Below are 21598 nucleotides of genomic sequence, written 5' to 3'. Positions count from 1 at the left end.
ATGAGGCACCAAACCAGTTGGGCGCATATCTGATGAGATGTGTTAATCTGTGGTGTAAGATAAGCTGCCTTTCAAATAGGGTCACATTTGGAAGTAGTACATCAAGTTGTGTAAGATGCATTCCCTTGCTCTGGCATAGAGTATCCTACATCTGTTTGCATGAACTTAACCCTTGTCTGGATGAACGAAAGCAGTGGTATTGTGGTGAATATAGCCTGTTTGTTGTTCCAGGGCAGGCATGTGAAGCAAGTTGGTCTTTTACCCATTTTAAAAAAGTTTTGTTTCCCTTTTCCCATATTTACCTTCAGCTACAAAGAATCTGCACTGCTATAGCTTACATGTTTTTACTTGTAGCATATATGCAAGAGGCCCTAATTTTTAATATTGACTACTTATGTTTACTACTTATGTCTGCCCATCAAAATTACCCACAGAAAACTTTTTTTTGTTGGTGTAAGTTGAAATTTTCCATGGGTAATGTCACCCTTTCCCCCAAAATGCTCAACTGAAAATCCAGTTTTCAATATTCATAGAGTCATTATTCGTGGGACAAATGTATTCATAGAGTCATAAAGGTGGGAAGAGACCTTTAAGATCAAGTCCAACCAATCTGATCTTATTGATAAGAGTCATTATTGTACTGCTGGTTTCTCAACCTGTAAGCTACAGCAGTGCTAAATATATGTGTAGAGAGAAGGTAAGTAGGCAGAAAAGAGTTTAAGTTAATATGTAGTTATCTAATTTACCTTGCCTTTTGCATCATTGCCTGATTTAGACCCAGAGTATTTAGTAGAGTGCTCGTTTCACTTCAGTGGTGGGCCATCATTTTAATAAGGCAAGGTCTAGGAGACTTACCACTTCATCTTTTGCTTTATGAACCAGAAACTTCTGCCCAGAAAATACTTCTCAGACTTTAGGTGTAGCATGAATATTCTTTACTTGCCTTTTGTAACCCAACCTGTGCAGCATTAAACTTTCAAAGGAAGTATTTTTAAAAAAAACCCTTCACACAAAAACCCCTCATTCTCATGACAGTGCTCTGTCTCAGTGGTGCAAAAAGCAAGGTAGTCATGTTAGTGGCACTAAAGTGGTCATTTGAGTCACACTAGTAAAACCAAGGAGCTGCTCTTGATATGAATATGTTTTCCAAGGTCTTTGAACTCAGAGGGAGAATGGTGGGACTCTGCCTTGGGTGACTTGCTCTGTTGATTGCTCTAAAGTCAGTTTTGAAGTGAAACTCTTCTTCCTAGACCATCCTTATTCACATCAGTCAGAGCCTTTTGGGGTCCCTAATGATATTTTTGGAAAGGTAAATGCCATATTAGATAATCTGTCTAGTTAATAGATTCATTGCCAGAACTCTGCTTATTTGCCATGGACTTTGTGCTGATCCAGGAACTGCAGTGGGCTTGTGTGGGAATATCAAGGAGGATAAACCCTTGATTTCATTGTTGAAACCTGAGCATGGATCCATCAGTGCAGCAGGTTGTAAACCCCAGAGGGCTGTAAGCTGCGGTTGGGGTCAGAATAATTCTGAAACTGGTAATAGCCTAAACCTTAGGACTCTTATGAATAAAATGCAATTTTAGTAATGTTTTCATAAACAGCAGTAATGATGGCATTTTAGTAAACAGTGGCATTGCTTGCATCAAAATTGCACCACATTGGCTTTTAAATTACTCCACCTGTCTGTATGAATAGGATTTTCGATGTCGAGGCACACAGACAGCTGCTGCTAATGTTTTTTTTTCCTCCCTGTGCAGATAATGTTGGCAAATCTGCAGCCATCAAGGCTGGTTTCTGAGGTAAAATGGTACCTGACCTACTGGCTCTGGTGCTACAAAAGGAACAGCTTTAATTACTGATGGTCATGTTTTAGTTTTGTACTTGTTGATGTACAGAATGTCATCTTAGAGTGGTGTAACCCCTGGTTCACTTCCACCAGCGATGGTACACTGGCTGCAATTATTTTCAAAATAATTTGTGTTCCTTGGTGGCAGCTTGCAATCCTGCCTTGTTAGCACTCAGATAATTAGCAGGGGTCTGGTCCTCCAGGTCCCTCTGCCCCTGAGTCTTGCTGGTACCCCATACCTCGAATGGATGTCCTGGGTTAAATAGTAATTGTGCTTACAAATCCCACTTGATTTATTTGTAGGACTGTCCCTCCCTTGTATTAGGTGGGTGTAATACCCAGAAATTCATGGAATGAATGTCCTGGGACATTCCCTGCTAAACCTCCAGTAAGCCATAGGGGTTACGTGGAGGCAAAGTCAGGGCATGTTTTCTCTCTCCCCAGTTATTAACAAAAGGATAAGGCTGATGCACTGCCTGGTGCCATTTCACTGCCTTGAGTTTGGTCGGGATGATCCAGTTACCAGCCCCATGCCAGGCTTTAAAAGGGTTAAAGATGATAATGGTGCCATTAAAAATCCAGCTTGCCAATGAGCTATTTTGTGCAAATGGTATAAATATAAGATACACTTGTCTGGCTCATTTGCAAGCATTCTTTTTGACTTCTTTCACACAACTGGTGTTTTTGTGTTTAATTTAACAAGAAATGAGTAGTAAATGAAAGCTGCTGCCTGAAATCCCACTGTGAGCGTGTTTTGCACTTGGCTCCCCAGTGAAAAGGCAATTTGTGAAATTATGTGATAGAGTAATTAGATGAAGCCAGGGCTTCTGATTGTTGCCATGCTTATGTGGTAAAGGTTTGCTGGGGGAAAAAAAATAAAAAACACGGATTATTACCCTGGCAAGTTGGCTCAAAGCTTCTTCATTTATTTGTAAACAGAATATTTAGTGACCGCATAGGAAGTAGCTGTAATCACCAGCTCGTAAAGAAACCACAGCAGAGCTTTTGGATTTTTACAGAGTGCTCATGTAAAATTTAAGCTGGGAGGCAGAATCCCTGTTAATGTAATTAGGATCTAATTTACCACCCTTTGCACACAGATGTAATAATGTCTAGATATTTATTCTATCTTTAAGCACATTACATATACCTCAGTGCAGCAGTTACTGAACAGAAACAGGTGTGAGCACTTTCCGGATTCATTTTTACACTGTAAACACACAGCGATTTAAGGAGAAATATTTACCAAAACAAAAAAAAATGAGGGGAAAGAATGTCTGCAAATGAGGCAGTAATGGACAGTTGCCCTTTATGTACTGATGGATTTCTCAATGGTTAAGTAAATTAAAGCAAATGCTAGAAAAATCAATAGGCTTGCAGAGTCTTGGTTGTGCCTCATAGACTTCAGGACAGAATGACAGATGTGGTGCATATGACCCATTTAAGTATTAATGCTTGGGAAATTGCCTCTGCGTGCAAGGTTATAGGCCTAGAAATATTGTTATATTAAATTACAGACAATAATATTTTTAAGTATATATGGAATTTATATGTTTCAGTTTAGTTGCTTTTCGGCATTACATTTGTCCTGGAAGATTAGTTGCGGAGTTGTTTCTCTGGAACGGTAAATCAGGTTTAAAAAGTGTTCAGGCAGCGAATTGTCTTTCCAAGGCTGCTGTGGATGGGCGAGCGTGTTGTATGGTGATCGTGTTAAATAAGAGCCACGCAGCCAATGTGTTCACTGGCAAATGTAGCATATAAGCGAGCCTAAATTAAGTATCATTAAAAGGCAGCTTTCAAAATGGTGAGAGGGCTGGCGTGATAACATAGGGTCGCTGTTAAATTGGGTTATTCTGTGTGACTAAACACAAAGTAAAATCCGAAGTGCGTGGTCAAGATGAGCTAAGTGAGGTAACCACCAAGGCAGAGCCTTCTCACCATCTTCCCCACGTGCCACGATTGGAAGGGGGCGAGTTTGCATGGGCAGGATGAGTAAAAACTGACCCCACGCAGAAATTCGCCTGAAATAGAGGTGTTCTGATTAATCCAAGCAGGCAGACGAGCTCTAGATGAGATAGTGTTTGCCATCTCTGATTTCTGTCATTTCTTGCTGTACTTCCACGCAGGCAGCAGGGAAGTAGACCAAGTTAATTGTCTCTTTGTGGCATCTCTGGCAGGAAGAGCGTGAAAATAGCTGGGACCCTGATTTTGGTGTTGGCGTGAAGGCAGAGTGGCGTGTTGGCCATGCTTGCTGTCGGTGACAGCCCGGCGTACCTTGCCAGTTATCCTGACTTCACCCCAAACACCTGTTTCTGTGAAGGGAGCAGCGGATGCATTTTATATACAACTACCCTGTTTAATATTAGAAGGGAGCTTTAGACTTTCACAGTAACACTGCTATTCCTTGCTGAAGCCATTACATGGAAAGTGTTGTAGTTTTCCTTCCAAACATTAATTTTCACGTTTTACTTCCATTTGTGCAACAGATTTTTTTCCTTTTTTTTTTTTTTTTCTCAGTTATCTCTGATATTTGATGTTTGATTACCACTGGCTCCCTTCTGGCTCCCCTTTTTCTCACTTTTCCTTTTCCCTAAAGCACAAAAACTCGCTGGGGAATGAAACAGAGCCATCTCCACGGGGTATAAGGGCTGCACACTGCTACTGGAGCGCCAGTGAAACGATGACATTGTGGAGGGGCAGATTATTACTTTTGGGCCCACTGAGGACCTATTTGTGTATTGAGGCTGGATGAGAGCGACTGGTGCTGAGGGCTGTCAGGCCAGGGCTGAGTGATGACAGACCCTTGTCATTTGCCCGCATTCAGCTTCATTGCTATGGTGACAATATGCGGTGATGAAAGTTGCTGCGGAGGGTTGGACAGCATCCTCCATGGTTGCCGTAGCCGACAGCATCTTTGCAACAGCATGTTCGAGCTGCTGATGGCCCTCAGTGTCAGAGCAGCATCGAATCTCTCATGACAGAAACTCTCCACAGGTTTTTGGGTCCCCAGGGATGTCGCTCCTGGCGCCGTCGCCAGCCTCGGCAACTTCTTGCAGCGGTGGCAAAAATTGTCTTTACCTGTTTTGTTCATCTTTGTGTGCCTTGTGGTGAATTTCCTTGATTTATTTTGTGTGACATACAAGCTAGGTAAGCTGGTGCTTACCTGCACAGCGGCAAGGGATGGCCATGGTCCTCCTCCTGCCGTATGTAAGGCAAACATATTAATCAGCATATAGGCAAGGACCGCTTTTGTTAAATATTCGTGTGAGGGGCCCTGGTGAACAGGCTCTTTTGTTCCCGACCAAACCAGAAAGGATCAAAGGTCAGCAGGAACCCAGAAGCCATCAGTCAGGGCGGGTTTTGCTGGATCCTGGGGTTGTCAGCTCCATAGTCACCCCTGGCAACTTGGGCTGCCGCCTGCTTGCCTTCCCCACCGCCTGGCGCAGAAGCGCAGCATCCGGTCTCTGGATCGCTGTAAAAAGATGCTGACATAAAGTCAGCATTTGAAATACACTGTGAGCATTGCCATGCACCTCTTTGTTATCGGAGTCATTTGAGAGTGAGATTACAAAAATGATAAGTTGGCTTTATAGAGATCGTTTTGCTGCGTTCATCTTTAGGGCGCATTTTAAGGCTGCAAATTCATTTTTGGTTTAGTGGAAAATAGCAACTTGGAAAGAAGCAGCAGCATAATGCTGAAACGTGCTTCTACTCTTCTGAATATAAAAGTTCACTTTTAAAAAAACTTCTGGTATGGCATTTATTTCCTTTGAGCAGATCGATTTATTTCACCCCCCCCCCTTCCCTGTGATGTTAAAGTACATTTGGCAGTAATCAGTTTATCCTTATTAGAAGCTGTGGTAAAAGGCAGAGTTGCTGAGTCAATTCACTCCATTTACTTCCCCTATTGAGCCTTAATGTGTCCCAGTCCCCACCCCTTACAGTGAAAACATCATCAATTATAGGGCTGACAGGAGCCTGGGACTCGGTGTAAGTTGCTCCTTGGGGTTATTCATCTTGCACCGAAAAAACTGGCACTCAGCAATATTCATCACTTCCCCCTACCTAAAATGATTGAGTAAATGGTGAGGTGAATTATCAAAGGGGGGAAAAAGAGGGGAAACTGAGTTTGAATATGTTGGACGCAACTTTGGGCTCATATGGCAGGAGAAATAGAACCATCAGCTGACATGCAAGGTCCCTACCACTATTTAATATTGTTGCTGAAGCTGGAGGGAGGCTCAGTTATCTTTCAGCCAAGTACCTTACGATGCTGCTTCTCATGGCCTGACCTGCAAGAGCTTTTCTATTTTGGCACCTGGCTTGGAAAAGCAGCTTCAGCCCTGGAAAAGCAGCTTCAGTCCTGGTGCTGTGGAGGTGTGCTGGGCACCCAACCCTCTGTCAGCTCCTTAGGGTGAAATACATTTAAAACACTACTCAGTTTGCTCCATGATATTTGTATTTATTCTAAATATCCCAAATCACCTCTGGTGGGAAATGATTCAAAGCAGGATCTTAATTTTGTAAATGTGATATGGCAAAACCTTTTTCTCCAAAACCTCAAGAAATACAAAAGCACGGAATGGAATGTGCTTTGTTACCATCATCTCCCCTCCCTACAAAACAAAGCAAAAAAGCCCACCCAGCCAAGAGAATCCAAACATGAAACCCTCAAACTTTGGGCTTATTTAAATTTTCAAAGTTACCTTTAAAAAAGAAAAAAGCTCTGCTTCCCTTTGCCCAAAAATATAATGCAGTCATGATAAGAAAGGAGAAATTCCCTTAGCCATATACCTGGTTTGTTTTTACACCCGGTGCTGCGGTTAGATGGTTGTCTAAATAAACAGAGATTAGGTGGAGGACTTTATCTCAAAGCTGGCACTGGTTATCACACTGCTTCCTCCCACTCCCTCCCTCTGATTGTGAGTTGTATAAGAAGACTTAGCAAGCATAACTTAGAGCCGATAACCTTTGAATGTTAGTTCAAGGAAGCTGTGCCATAGTAACAACAACAAAAAAAGAAATTATGCAAACTCTGTGACAGACTATTCGAACGAGCGGTAATTTGGCTGTAATGCTGACTTAAGAAAAAAAACATACTTGGTAAGTTTTTGGCTCTAGGAGTCCTATTTGAATTTAGCCTGATCTATAATTTTAATATTTGAACAGTCGTAAAAAAAAAAAAAAAAAAAGATGCCAGGAATGAACTCGAGTTTGTTCTTCAGATCATCTCTCCTATGGGGGCCTTATTTTAAACTGCTTTAACAAAGGGAATCTGTAATGTTTTATTTGGCCAAATTGCTCCAGCCCTGCAGTTGAATTGATCTTGATGCAGCTCTGGAAGAAGACACTGTTGACATTTGTGCTTGATGGTAAATGATACATATGTATACCCAAGCAGGGAACATAAAGAGAGGCTGCCAGGTGATGGGCAGCTTCTGGCCCTCCGTGAAAGCAAACAAGCAAACTCCCCGTGGTTCTGCATGGGTGTGAAATCAAAAGACACCTTTTCCAAACGTATCTTGGCGTGCTGATGGTCAACATACAACATGCGAAGACAAGGAGGAAGGTCTTTGGGGTCTTTGCTACATGCCTTCCATAAAAAAAACCCAAAAAAACTCCAACAAACCGCAACCAGGGAGAGGAAGGAGGGGGAAGGCGTCCACGCGCTACCGCGAGGCAATGTCATGCCGATGTTGGGAAGCCAACTCACAGCGAGCGGGTGAGCGCGGGCATCTCTGCCCTTGTCGTTCGGATTTACCGCAGTGCCACGCGCCCAGTTACACAATGCGTAAAGGCGAGGGTTATTTCTAGGACAGATAATTGAACATTAATACTCGTTGACATTGTCGTAGGAATGATATGTCAAGCTGACAGGGCCTATGTGCTTACATCTGCTGATCGGCCACAGACGAAGGGGATGTTTGGCAGATTAGACCCGGGGCCTCGCTGCCACCGAGCCAGGGATGATACAGCCATTAATCATGGGCTGCCATCTTGGGCTGCCTTCCCAAAAAAACAGTGGTTGGGTCCCTGCTTTTGGGTGTGGAGGGCATGGTTTGCAAGACTACATCGATCCCCATAGGTGTCCGCACACCTCTGTGCGGATGAAGATTTATGTGTGTGTATAAAAGGTATTAAAGAGGAGCATCCTTAATGCTGCACACGCATGAGTGCCGCCGTTGTCTGGGGAGACTGTTTTCAATCTACTAACGTGAAAATAAAAGGAAGTGGGATAGATGAGAAGTTCTTCAGAAGGATTGAGAGCATGATCAAGTTTGATGAGGTGTTTCTGATTATCTCTGTCTTAGGAATTAAATGACATAAAAACGGTAGCAGAATTGGCTTCTTTTTTTTTTAGTGTGTTTTTTGTGTCTCTCTTCTTCTGCATGTCAACAGACCTTTTGAGGCAGCCTGCTGTAGATAAAGTAGTTACATTGCAATCACTCTTGTCCCCTCCCAGCCAAAATCCCACAAATGGTGCCTTTCAATATAATTTCATAACAAATCTTTGGTGAGCTAATGCCTTTGTCACAGCATTTCTACAGCCAGACTTCTCTGCACAAGTAACTGTTCAGAGGCATGAGAAGCAGATGGAAAACAATTACAGGGGCCTCTGACACTGGAGTCAGTTCTACTTTCTTAAAATAGGGCTAAACATCATGTTTGTAATGTCTCGCGTACAGTTTGACTCTGTGTAAAATGCTACAAAATAGGGCCCTTGAGAACATCCATTATCACATTTTGGTTAACATCACAGATTTTAAAAATCCCAGTTGCACTGAAGCCGTGAAATAAAGCTTTCATCTGTAAAGATCTAGTTTCTCTTTGTTATTAAAATAAACGAAGCCATTAAACAAAATATATGCATATAATAGTCAAGTTCATAATTTCTTATAATCAAAATGATAAATTCAACTTTTTTTTTTAATTGGAGCAGTCATCTTAGAAAGGCTTGTGTATAGAACAAGATCAAATGTGCCTGGTTGCTCTTTCTTACTTTGTAACTTGTTAGTGGTGACATTTTTTTGGTCTTTAAATGCTTTCATTTAGGTCTTTCTAAAAGAAATGAGTTTTGTTCAGAAAGGAGGGGAAAGCAGAGGGGGATTTTTGAGCTTGGTATTGAAAAGATTAATTGATTATATCTTGTTATTATTCTTGCAAATTGTTAATGGGAGTCACATCATAAATGTTCTGAAAGTGACACGCCATCTCAATGCTTTTGCTTCCAAATATGTGGTTTGTCTCTTTTATGGTGGAGGCAACTGCATGTGTGTGGTGCGTGATGTGTTCAGATCACGAAGGAGACCAGGCAACAGAGGATGAAGAGGATGCTCAGGCTGGGGACAGAGTGGGCACTGGCTGCTTGTAGCTGACTCTATTTGGGATTTTGGAATATATCCTTCAGGCAACCCAGGCTTTGGCCATGTTTGCTGCAGCTGATTTCCATATCTAAAGTTACCCAGGTGAGGACAGGTTTGCCATTTCAGGGCTTGTTCCTCCAGTGGCAGCCAAGACCAGGCCCCCGGGAAGTGCTTCACACCATGAATATTCCCACTGAAATGCAACATTTGGTTCCTCCAACCCTATGTGAGAGAAAATAGAGTTAGGTCTTTAGAGGCTTTTGAAAGCCAAGTGAAATTGGTGGAGAAGAGGCAAGAATCACATCCTGGTCTAAGTTTTTTTAATGATGTTTTTATAAGGACAGGAATGAATACATAGTCAACTTGTGGGCATATACATGTTAATTTATGGTTGAATCTGGAGATTGGCAGAGAATTGTGATGTGCTTTTTCCCATTTCTTAGGAGATCTAAATCACACTTTTTTGTTGCACATCCTTGCACACATAAATATTGTCCTGGGAACATATGTTTGGTTTATTCTGAAATTGTTTAGCAGTATCAGATGGGTTTCTTTGGTAAGTAGGGTACATAATTAATTAGAGCACTCGTTTTCTTTTGGAGACTTCTCAGTTCATCTCTCAAGAGTTAAATTTTAAGCCCGGTCTGGTCAGAAAGTGGATTTCTGTATAGGCCCACACCCTGAAGCCAGTCAAAGGGATTTCACATACTAAGCAGGTGTAGATAAATGAATTCTCTAGCCAGAAAGCAGAATTGCTTAGTCAAGTTTACTGAGTTAAAACTTGGCTGTGTTATTCATATATGCGATCACGCTGAACTTGGGTTATTTTAGCAGAAGGGAACTCATTAGACCTAAGGAATGAAGGAGGGAATTTGTGAGGAGCTCTCATTTTAAAGGTAAAAATAATGGAGAGTGAACTTAAGGAGATGTAAAAGGTGGGATGGATAAAAGGAGACTGCCTGAAATAGCTGACTGCGTGTTGGAAAGTGAAGCCCAGCTCTAGGCCAGGTAAATTGCATTTGAATTTCAACCTCAGATCTGTATGCACTCTTCTTTGGCAGATGTTGAATTGATAATGCCTGTGTGTTAAAGAATTCTGATTGTTTCTTTTGCCACCTTTGCAGCTTATGAAAATGCAAGTAGACCTGCCTAATGAATATTAATAAGAGTGATGGCTGGATAACACACAAGCCTGTGGCTCTTTGGAGCTTGGATGGGGTTAGTTGGAGGATTGTTGTGACTGGGAATTTACATGCTTTTTAAGAATAAACTTCCTGAATGCTTTTACATTCTCCTTTAAAAGCTGATGTTTGTTCACAGTGGCATGCTCGTGCATGCGTGGATTTTTTTTTCCCCTTTCCCTTTCTAGATTTATAGTGAGATTAATACTACAGATGGCATGTCCGTGTTTTTTAAAACAAGGCAATTTATTAGATGAGGAGAGAAAGAGGCCCCATCTCTTAAATTTACTTCAGTCCAGGGTTAATTGTATTGATAGCAATGGTTTATTTTATTTTCCTTGTTTATTTTTGCCTTTTCCCACACCCCATTCTCCCAGGCAGCTGTGGCAGTTATTAGCAGGGCAGGGAAATGACACTGATGAATTCTGCATCTCCAAATGTCCTGCGAGGCTTTAAAGCCCATTTCATGCAGTTAGTTAATCAGGCGGCTCGTTAGGCCATTGCTGTGGACCTCACACAGTCTAATAGCAGGGAGATAGTGTTGTGGAGTGGCTGGAGGATTGAGAGGGCTCTCAGGACCCGGCTCTTCAACTGGAGCCCCATGGACAGGCACTGACACCTTGTTGGAGCTCCCAGTGATGCCAACCAACACTGTGTTGGGACTCAGTGCTGATATTGGCAACATCCCTTCGTTTCACCAGTGCTGTTCTCTGGCTCTGCTGGAGCAATCCTCTCTGGACCTTTGTTTACTCGCTTGTAAAAATCCCTATTACCAACCTTTCTGCCTGTGTCATAGGGTCCCATTTGATCTGCTCTTCTTCCCCCCGACTCCCTTCCCAAAACGTCTAATTATGTGAAAAACTAAGGCGCCTTTTTTAATAGCTTCCTGCCCATGGAGAGCTGCAGGGGCAGACTTAAAAAGGAGGACTAGAGTGGGTCAGAACTCAAAAAGAAAATAGAATCAGAGAGATCTCTATTTATTATTAAAAAAACCCCCAAACCTCATCTTGATAGTAAGGACCTGTGTCTGACTCTTGTGGTGCTGGGCAGGGTGGAGTTCTTTTGCAGAGTGGTGACTGGGGGCATTTCCCAGTGTTTGCAAGTGATGCAGTGGCAAGAGTGGGTTTGTATGCGTTCCAGGGCTGGAGATACCCTTAAAGGGTTTCATGAAGTCTCAGTGAGGGGGATTTAATGAAGATTCAGGGATTAAGATGCCTCTGCATTATCATTTCTGCCAAATAGGTAAAAGGACTTACTCTTTCTAAATCTTTGAAACATGTAGAAAACCCCCAACGTCAAAACAGAAACACACGTATGCAGTGCATTTCCCCTTTTGCAAAAGGCCTTTTCTTTCCTTTCCCTCGTCACGACAAAAAGGCTTAATTTTTTTTAGCCCGTGTTAGGGGAGAGGGAAGAGGGGGAGAGTCATTAAAATGCAGTTCTTTCAATTACGTCCCGTTATTTGTCATCTTTATGGCTTTTCTATAGTTTTCACTGCACCTTTAATAGCACGCCTGGTCAGAAAAGGTGAGCTGGAATGTGAACGCACTTGGCTGCGCCGCTGTCGGTGCCTACGAGCTGTGCTCGAATCCCAGTCCCTGTAGATTTTAATGTCCCCGCAGACTGCTGGCAGCCTGCTTCCAGCTGTGGCAGGCATGATGCAGTGAATTGCTTTTGAATGTTCTTTACTCAAATAGGCAGTAATTACAAGCTTAAAGAGGTTTAGTGGTCCAGTAAACTACATAATCACCCCTGAATTAGCCTGGGCTCATCAGTTGCAGTCCAGCAACCTCAAGACTGCTGTTTGTATGCAGGCTTTATCACGTAGCAACCTGAGCAGCAGGTGTGGAACAGCAAGAATCCCCCATAAACACAACTGTCTACTGGGGACAATGATCTCTAATGAGATGAGGCTACAGCATCACTGTAATTTAAGTGGGAAAATTAACGCCGGAGAATGTGTGCTACTTCCAAGAGTCTCTGCTTCTTCAGAAAACAGCGGTGTTTTCCTGGCTTCTTTTTTTTTTTTTTTTTTCCCTCCTCATTTCCTTTTTCTTTCCTTCACAGATCTTTAAATGCATCTTTTTTTTTTTTCCTTTTTTTTTTTTTTTTTATGAGGAACACGTGGTTTTGCTTATAAGTTGAGTGGGCTTTATTCTTTTACAAGGATATGTTGTGAATATTTAATGGTGGATGGGGCATCTGTTCAAGGACTTTCCATGCCAACAAAGCAGCATTGCAAAATAGCAGCTTTATCTTTTCATTTCCTTCCTCAGTGGTAGTTTTCTTGTTTTCTTTTTTTTTTTTTCTTTCAAATAGAAAACACAGAATAGAATGTAACTTCCCTCATCTTGGTGCTGGAGATGGGCACCTCAGTGTGTTGGTTGCCTTGAACTCTCTTTGCATGACTGCTTGGTCCTCCATGAAAAAAGGTGGCCGAGCTCCTGGCAGAAGGCTTCCCAAATTGCTTGGTGGCTGCTTCTAAGGGCGCTACCACCTTGGGAAATCTACCTAAAGCTCCTGCTCCATCCAAAAGACTGTGGTTCATATTAGGGACCTGGCTGAATACAGTAACCCTCCATCAACCTGATCACACAGGTGTGTAAGGTAGGGGATGGAGGCATAGGGGAGCATTTTTATCCCTCACTTGCAGAGGGAGCTCCTGATGTACCGAAGGCAGCCTGGGAAAGAGAGCAAAAAGCACAAATAAAGGCTTTAGGCTTAACTCTATGGGATTACAACTGCTGGTGCTGGCTTTTCCGAGCCCACCTGTTTAGAAAGTCATTTGAGGTAGATAAGGACAGTGACTTATTGCTGAGAAAAGGCTTCTGGTTAGGAGATATTTACCTGAGCTAATCTGTCTTAGGCTGGCTCTAAAAACAACAGCAGTGCTTTTACGGAGTTATCAGGTAGTTGGGATTTCCTTTGGTGTGCTGGTGATATTTTTTCTTCCTTCCCAAAAGCTGCTCACCTAGAGAAAGCTGGGGTTTGCCTTCCTGCCTTTCCGCAGCTGCCTGATAAAGATGTTGGCTTAACTGAAAAGCTGGGTTTCAAGGATGTGAGTTTAAGCTCTAAGGCGGTTGGAAGTCAGATGATGCATTTCCTCAGTTCCTTTGGTGTCACTTGGATGTATGTAGCATTTCACAGCTTTTGGTTGTGTGCTGCACTGAAGAGAGTTGTGTTGATCTTTTGGATGAAATTTTTCTTTTCATTACCTTGTCCTTGGTTAGTTTTAGGCTGTGATAGAAAAACAGTAATGAATAGTAATAATTACCAGGGCAGAGGATGGGAAAGCGCGTTACCCATGTCACATTAGCACAAATAGTCTTGATCCTGGAGCAAAAAATCCCTTCTTAAGTGTATTAAGATAAGTTAATGTGTATGTGCAAGCTCTGTGTTCCTGTGTGCACATACATACAGGCATTAAAGGAATGTTTAACATGGGAAAAGCTCCACTCAATTACCCAGGTATGGCGTGGGAGTGTCTGCATAGACTCAGCTTGAACTGAAAACCAGTGGGAGCCAGAGTAAGCTCCAAACACTGAGGTCTATCAGAGTGTCTCCAAAAGGAAATAGCGGAAGCACCATTGCTTGGACTAGCTAAAGCTCAACTGGAAAAGGCAGTGGGTAATAATATATGGTATGGAAGGAATAATATTGTAGCAGCCAGGAGATGGATTAGATGAGTTAAAAGGTTTTTCCATTTTCTGACTTCTGTAATATCCTGTGCAAGGGATGATCTGAACTTTTTTTCCTTAATGAGTGCTCACATTATGAGTAATTTGATGGGGCCACCAGAGAAGTATTGGCAGCGCATCCCAAGCCATACCATGTCTCTCCATCAGCCTTGGAAAGGATATTTATGTTAGTGAGTGCCAAAACTTGTTCACAGACAACTCTTGCAAGAAAATTATTTACAAAAGGGCAAATGGGAAAAAAGAGAAGCTTTTTTTTTTCCCCCAGCATAACTCCTTCATTAAAAAGAGTTGCTGTTGCCAGTGCCTCTTCTCCCTCCTCGTAAACCCCCACAAAGAAAACCTCTCCTCCACCCCCGTGCCTACAAAACCACCCCAGCCCCTGTTTAATCAGGTTGTGCTGTGAACACACGTTCAAATGTTAAAACTTCTGGGGTATTGGCTCTGTCTTTTACACCCTGTGTTTGCCTTAGAAGAGTCAGATTCTGCCTCCTTTCCTCACCTCTCATTTTTTGGCAGGGTTGCCAAAGCAGCCTGCAAACCCTTTTGTAAGGCAGTGTCTCAGAGCCCCATGTCATAGGAAGGGGCTGATGCAGAAGTCAAGAGGTGGAGTGTGGCCTCACCGCAGTGATAAAGGCAAGTCATAGCAGTGCAGCACATCCAGTCAGATTGCATATTTTGATGCATTTTTGACTTTAAAAGACCGAGCTCATCTGTTGATTTTGCCTTCACAGTTTGCAGTTCAATAACTCTGGCAGCACCAGGATTTATTAACAGTAATGTTATGAAAAAAACCTTACCGCGGGGATATTAAACTATTACAATAAGTTGAGGAAATATTTTCTTTTGAAAGAGGAAAAGGCTGGCTTTGTCTGCAGCATGACCGTGTCATATGGACTGTGTTTTCTTGCTGCGCTGAAAAAGCAACGAGGAGTTTGAAATGCCAAGGCCAGCTCACACTTCAACAGCATTATCAGGCTGACTCACTGCTCTCAGCCAAGGAAAAGACTGTGCAAACTTTGCACAGGCTTTTTCTCCACACACCCCCCCCAGCCCCAGAGATGCATTTCTAATAAAACAACTTCCTTCTCAGTGTTTAGTATTTCCTCCAATGTGCAAGCCAGTCCCTTGGGATAAACAGGATCGAGTTTGCAGCTTCCGAGTTGAATTTTTTTTCTTCTCCCCCTTCCCTAGCAGGTCACCTCAACTTGGCAAATTTTTACAGCCTTGCCTGAATATAAAGCAGGTCACAGGGATAGTCTATAAACCGATTCTGGCAGCTTGCAAAATAGGCAAGGGGACTCCACGCGTTCTCTTTATCACTCCCTCTCAACACGCCGGTGGCCGTTGAAGAAAGGAGGTTGCAGTCTTATGACTTTATGGATAGCGATCCAACCATTTTTTGGCTACTTTGCAAGTGCAGGAACCTCCGTTATTCTTTAGGAGGCCAGAATGTGTGAGGATCTAGGACTCAACTGCTATAAATTCAAGCTCTGTTCTTAGACTACACCATGCACTGCTTTTGTAATGCAAATGGCAGGCACAAAGTGTCCCTTTGATAATGTGCAGTCAGGAGACAAAAAAAGCATTCACTGCAACAGTAAAACTAATTCATAAAGCTGAGAGACAATAGGAAAGCATTATGGATATTTAAAAAAATTGTAATTTCTCGTAGATCAACTTGATCACTAACGTAAACAGTTCAAATGCAGACCAGGAGAAGGTAGGGGAAGGGGAGAGACCCAAACGGCTGCGCTGCCACCTTAGCTGACCTTCGACAAGTTTGAGTAAAGCAAGAATTTAGAGTTCAGCACAAAATCAATGTGCAGTTTGTCACTGGAGGGCTGAACCTTGGGCTTTATTCTGGATACTGAGTTAGGCTGGATTTCTCTTTGGAAACTAGGAAATTATGGTGTTGTTTGTTTGTTTGTTTGTTTTTATTTTCTATTTTGACATAAGAAAACAGTTAATAAATGCTCCTGAGGGCATACAGTTTTGGGGGGGCATTTTCTCTCCATCACCTACCAGAGTTTAGCTCAAGGTCATCTCACTTTGGTGCATTACACTGAACTCTGGAGGAGGCAGAGGGCTGGAGGAAGGGGATAAAAGGACTTCCGAGATGGCTCTGCCGGTGCGGTCAGCCAAGCGACGGCGCTGCCACGATAAGGGTGACGCTGGACGGTTGCCACAGCCTCCTTCTAACGTAGCATGAAACCTTTTGCTTGGGGATTGCTCCTGCCTCGGTGCTGGAGTAGGGCTGGCTGTCAGCCTTGGTGTTGAGCCGGTTTGGTGCCATGAGGAATTAGTAACCTGGGGGGAGTGAGAAGGGGTGGTTTTGCCTTCCGTTATCTCAGCGGCGAACTCTGGGCAGGATTATTTTCCTGTTTTTCTGCCACGATTTGGATGCACTGCTATGGCAGAGAGGGAGGGAGTGTTTCTGATACCAGGTTACAGATAAGATAAAGTCTGTCACTGTCCTGGCATCCAGCATTTGCCGCCTGGGGTGGAAAATTTGAGGAAAGGAGTACATTTGGACAAGGTGTAGCATTAAGAGACAAACTTGGCTGCTTTCCATCCGTATCTACTGGAGACTTTACTCACCGTCTGTAGTCAAAGGTGATTAAAAAAAAAAAAGTCTTATTGGTTTGTTTTTTTGCTAAAAATGCTCTCAGCTACATTCGAAAAGGGGCTTTTATTAAGACTGTTGCTTGCTAAATACCATTCATAAAACAGTGACTAGAAAATATGATGGAAACTTACATTTTTCCCTCTGTCACTTTGATTTCTTTGTTACTGCTAAAACGACTGCTCTGACTCATATTTTGCATAGTTATTTTTACCTTTTCAAATGTTCCTTAACTGTTCATATTACCCTGGGCAAATCCCCCAGGGATAATTTTCATTTGCATGCAGACTTTGATGGTGTTATTAAGCAATCACTTTCTGTACTAAGTCATTATTAAAAGTAATACCACAGAGCCTCAAAAACACATTAATGGTGCCAAACAATCCGCATTTCAGCGCTAGATTTATGGAAGGGAAAAAGCACAAGGTCTCATATCATTCGGTGGATGCTACTCTGTAGTGCTGTAGCAGCAGCAGGCTTGATCAGAAAATATCAGAGCCAAATTCAGAGCCCTTATCTGTTGTCAGCCTTATGCCCCCTTTTTTTTTTTAATTTTTCTTTTTCAACCTGATGGCTTCCTGCTTGTTTTTCCCCTTGGATTTGCCCTTTTCCTCTGGCCTTGGCAAGAAAGCCCGTCTGCAGTCTTCCAGTATACACAAGCTGGGCTGGTTCTGGGAAGGAGGGTCAGCCTTCCCATCTGTAATCACTGTTTTATGGCTTTCACTTGAGGTGTTAATGCAGATCAAATGGAAAACACTCCAACATGAGCGTTACAGCTTCTCGTGCTGCCCTGCATAAGGTCCCAATCGTTAATTCTGATTATAAGACCTAAAGGTAATTCTATTTGCTCTCCTAATGCATTGCAGCTCTCCCGGTGGTCCGGCGTCTCTTTTCTCCAATTCCCATCTTGATCAATTGTTTGCAAATAATTAAGCTTTTAAGAGATAATGGTAGGAGCTAATGTACACAACAAAGTAAAGGTCTCAAGTCACTGTTTATTGAACAGTTTGCTTTGATATCCCAAAGTGATCCAGAGCGATAGGTGGACTTGGCAACTGGAGTCAGTGTGGTGTTTTTAGACATGCTTCCATATATATATTTATATATTTCATAGAATCATGAAATATCTCGACTTGGAAGGGACCCATAAGGATCAAATCTAACTTTTTGCTCCTCACAGGGCTATGTTAAACAAAACCATTTGACTAATATATATATATATATATATATTTGTATACATACTCATGAAAATATAATTTGCCTATATACACACAAATATGTATACCCATATCTATGTGCATGTGTCTTTATCCCTTTAAACAACTATTAGAAAGCTTTCGGAAGGCACTTGTCGCTCTTGCACAGGCAGAATAAGGGCCAACAGCAACAGTTTCGATTGAATTTCCTATTTCTTCATAAAATGGCAGTTCTCAGGGTTTCCCCCTTTCTCTCTGTTGCAATGTGATGTCTGCCTTTGCCTGTAGCACAGGCCTTCTGAGCCCTGTGGGTGGGAATGCAACAAGACTTTGAATGTTTTTATAGCAACCTAGCCTGTGGCACGCTGATTCTTTGTCAAGTCATTTTTATTATTTTATTTATTTTATTTTTAGCCTACAAAGGAACAACTCGTACGATCCACAGAAAGCTTATATAATAAGGATGCCTAGTGTTTAAGATTACTTTAAACCACACCGAATGATAGTTAAAAAGCCTGCTGCATTGTGAGCCTTCAGCTGAGAGGGATTAGCTATGTGAAATCCCAGGCTGTCATGTGATTATGGCAATTACAGATTTATCATGAAATTAAAAGTTTATGCTGTACTAGGATACGAAGAAAAAAAAAAATCAGATGACCTTAAACATACCGCAGTTTGAGGAATTTGGGGGGTTGGGACTTTTAAAGCAATTATTTTTACAGTGACTGTATTATTCTGATGGCTAATTTTATCCAGTCTTGTCTATTTGGAAAAAAGTCCAGAACAATTGAAAATTGCTTAATGGAGACAGACTTCTCAATTCCAATAGCTAGAGGCTGTCTAGTAATTATTGCTTGCTGCATGAAATTAGACACAGTTTGTTCAATTACTTAAAATTAGATCACAAGTAAGGTGGCAAAGCAAAATAAGAAAAAAAAAAAGAATAATTCTGTCCTCACTTGATAGCAAAGTATTGAAATGGGAAGTAAGCTGTGAAGATGAAAATGTTACAAATCATCTCCATAGGGTTTGTTGTTTTTTTTTTCCTTTTGAAGGGAAGCAAGTGTTGTATTCAGATAGATGGGCATAAGTCAAGTTTGACTGTTTGTTGTGGGTGAATGTGTATAGGAAGCAAACAATAAAATGCATGCCATGTTTTTGCATGTGTAAAATGCAAATAACCCATGAAAAAGAAGTAAAATCCCCCTTCCCTCTATTTTCCACTTTGTAATTCTGAAGTTTTTTCATGTACACGTGGAAAATAAAGGGGGTGGTTTACAGGTGTGCAGGTTACTTGTGGGCTTCCTGTCAAGAAAACAGTATTTTAAAAAGAATTGAAAATTCCCCAATGTTTTTGGGTGACAAAAAATTAAAACTTCTCTTATGGAGCTGATGGCCACAGTGGTGGCCTTTGAAATGGGCATATTGAGTTAGGGGAAGTTGCTGGAGTTAAGACAAAAATTCCTGTTTGGTAACATGAGGTGATATAGGCACGTAACATTACCATGAGATGTCAGACTGTGCTGTTTACAAGAATATATAAAATCTGCTAAATAGTTACGATACCAATAAGATTGTGAAATTTTATGAGGTTTTAAATTCTTATGCTTTACAAGGTTTCAGTTTACATCTCATGTAATATTACACTGAAGAATACATCCACAGAATACGGGAATGTTTTTGGGGAAAAAAAGGGGATGATTGTGTAACAGCAAATACTTTGTGACAATCAATTGCTAAATAGTGTTGGGATAGGTCTAAGCAGTTATATCAAATTATCTTTATTGAAATGCTATTAAGCACCTTGCAGCAAACCACGTCTAAATCTAATGTGTGGGCATCCAGGTTAGGAGCTGAACCAGATGCTCAAAACAGGACTTTTCCTTGAAATTGTTACATTTGCAATATATGGCCACTTCCTTTTGGGACAGTGATATTTTTACATAGAGGGAAAGGACAGAAACGATATTTCTACATTTCAAACTTTGCTGTTGATTTATTAAGCAATCTGTATTCATGCAGAAGCGAATTTTCTGAGAAAGCAAATCAAGTTCTCACAAGAAACTTAATTTATGATTGAATTTTAACATTATCTTCAATTAAAGCAGTATTTATTTTCTGTCTCTTAGGATTAGTGCAGCACAGCTATGCTAATGTCAGGCAAAAATGTGCTGATTGTTGACCTTCTGTTGGCCTGTGTTCAAAACCCGGGCGTTTGTTTATGTTCAGGATGCTGATCTTATTTGCAAATGATTTGGGGGCACTGGCAAATTTTGCCTTCACTATCTCAGAAAACATCAGTGTATTTTAGTTTTACAGAGAAGTGCTTTATCACATTCTTTATTGTTCTGTGAAATACAGAAAAAAAACAACAAAAAAGATGATTTGACTCTAATCAGTCATTTGAGACAAGTACAAAAAACTTGCAGCTAATGCAACAAATATCCTTCTCAAGTATCAAGGTACTGTCAGTATCCTAAGCAGTTATTTCTCCACTTCACTAATCTTTATAATTGGCTTGTCTTTTACTGCCATTAATTAAGTGATGTACTAGCCCATTAATAATTATAAAAGAGTGACACACCTCAGCATTTTCACCTTTCAGTAATAGATGTCACGCTTCTATTTTGTTTTGGTTTTATTTTTTTGCATTTTTTTAATTTAAAATAAAAAGTAGGCAAAAAAAAGCGCATTGTTTTAAATGTATATATTTATTTTGGTGTCTTATAGCACCCTTACCCTTCAGAAGAACAGAAAAAGCAGTTGGCACAAGACACAGGGCTCACTATACTTCAAGTGAACAATTGGTAAGTAATTTTCCTTAGTGTTTCTGTATGGCCCCTGGCACCCTCTGGCTTTGTGGTTTTGGGGACACACCCTACCCTTGTTGTTCCCCTCCCCAACAGTTTATTGATGCAAAAGGGATATAGCCAAGTGAGTGCTTTCAGGTATAGGAACTAGGAGGTTTGCTACTGTATTTTAATTTTCCCATCGCTTGGGCAGATTTCAGTGTTTCAGATTTCAAATTTTCAGTGATTCGGATTTCAGACTGCCATTTGGGTGCCAGCCCTCCTTCTGGCTGAGGATGTGTGTTCTTCAGTAGGAAGGCACATCTGTTTGCAGAACATTGGTCTTGGAAGAGGTTTAGATGTTGAGTGAAAGAAAAGGGGCAGTTGGTCCCATTTCTGCCAAGTGTGTTGTTATTTGGGGGGGGCTGTCACGCTATTTTATTGTTGTTGTTGGAGGGGTTTTTTTTGACTGACATCCTCATGTCTCTTTATGGGTTTGCTTTAAAGATCTGTTTTTTGAAAGCTTGAGTAAACTTTGAGGACAATCTGGTTCTTTGCTGCTGAAGTACAGTGTGGAGCAATTTCATTTATTTGTTCTAGCTAAGGGTTGGTGGAGCCCCTGATCTGTTACAGTAGAGATATGTTTGAAGGAAATCAGGATTTATGCTGTTTCTGCAGTGGATTTTGGGTCACTAAGTGTCCAGGGTGTGGTGAAGGCAACCAGTGAAAATTACTTGTGATTTAAGTGTCATACAACAGCAAACCTTTTTTAAAAAAAGTTTGATTTATCACCCTTTGATACTGCATCAAAATGTAGGTTCCTCCCACTATCCCAGAACAAGTGTCATATTTGAAGTGTATTGCAATCTAATACCTTGTAAAACTAAGTGTATCT

At 41.5% G+C, this 21598-nt stretch overlaps 1 protein-coding gene across 2 annotated transcripts in view; it reads left to right on the top strand.

Moving 5' to 3' along the window:
• The window catches only part of MEIS1 (Meis homeobox 1), a 107645-nt gene that overhangs the window by 63452 nt on the left and 22595 nt on the right, over positions 1-21598 (top strand). For both annotated transcript variants that reach the window (XM_027751696.2, XM_027751869.2), the window contains exon 9: positions 20645-20721. In XM_027751696.2, the coding sequence (XP_027607497.1) occupies positions 20645-20721 (77 nt within the window). The remainder of the gene's footprint in view (positions 1-20644; positions 20722-21598) is intronic.

This window comes from Pipra filicauda, unplaced genomic scaffold (assembly GCF_003945595.2).
Source record: "Pipra filicauda isolate LSUMZ 115617 unplaced genomic scaffold, ASM394559v2 scaffold109_size3271384_pilon, whole genome shotgun sequence".
Classification (NCBI taxonomy): domain Eukaryota; kingdom Metazoa; phylum Chordata; class Aves; order Passeriformes; family Pipridae; genus Pipra; species Pipra filicauda.
This window is presented reverse-complemented; position numbering and strand designations above follow the sequence as displayed.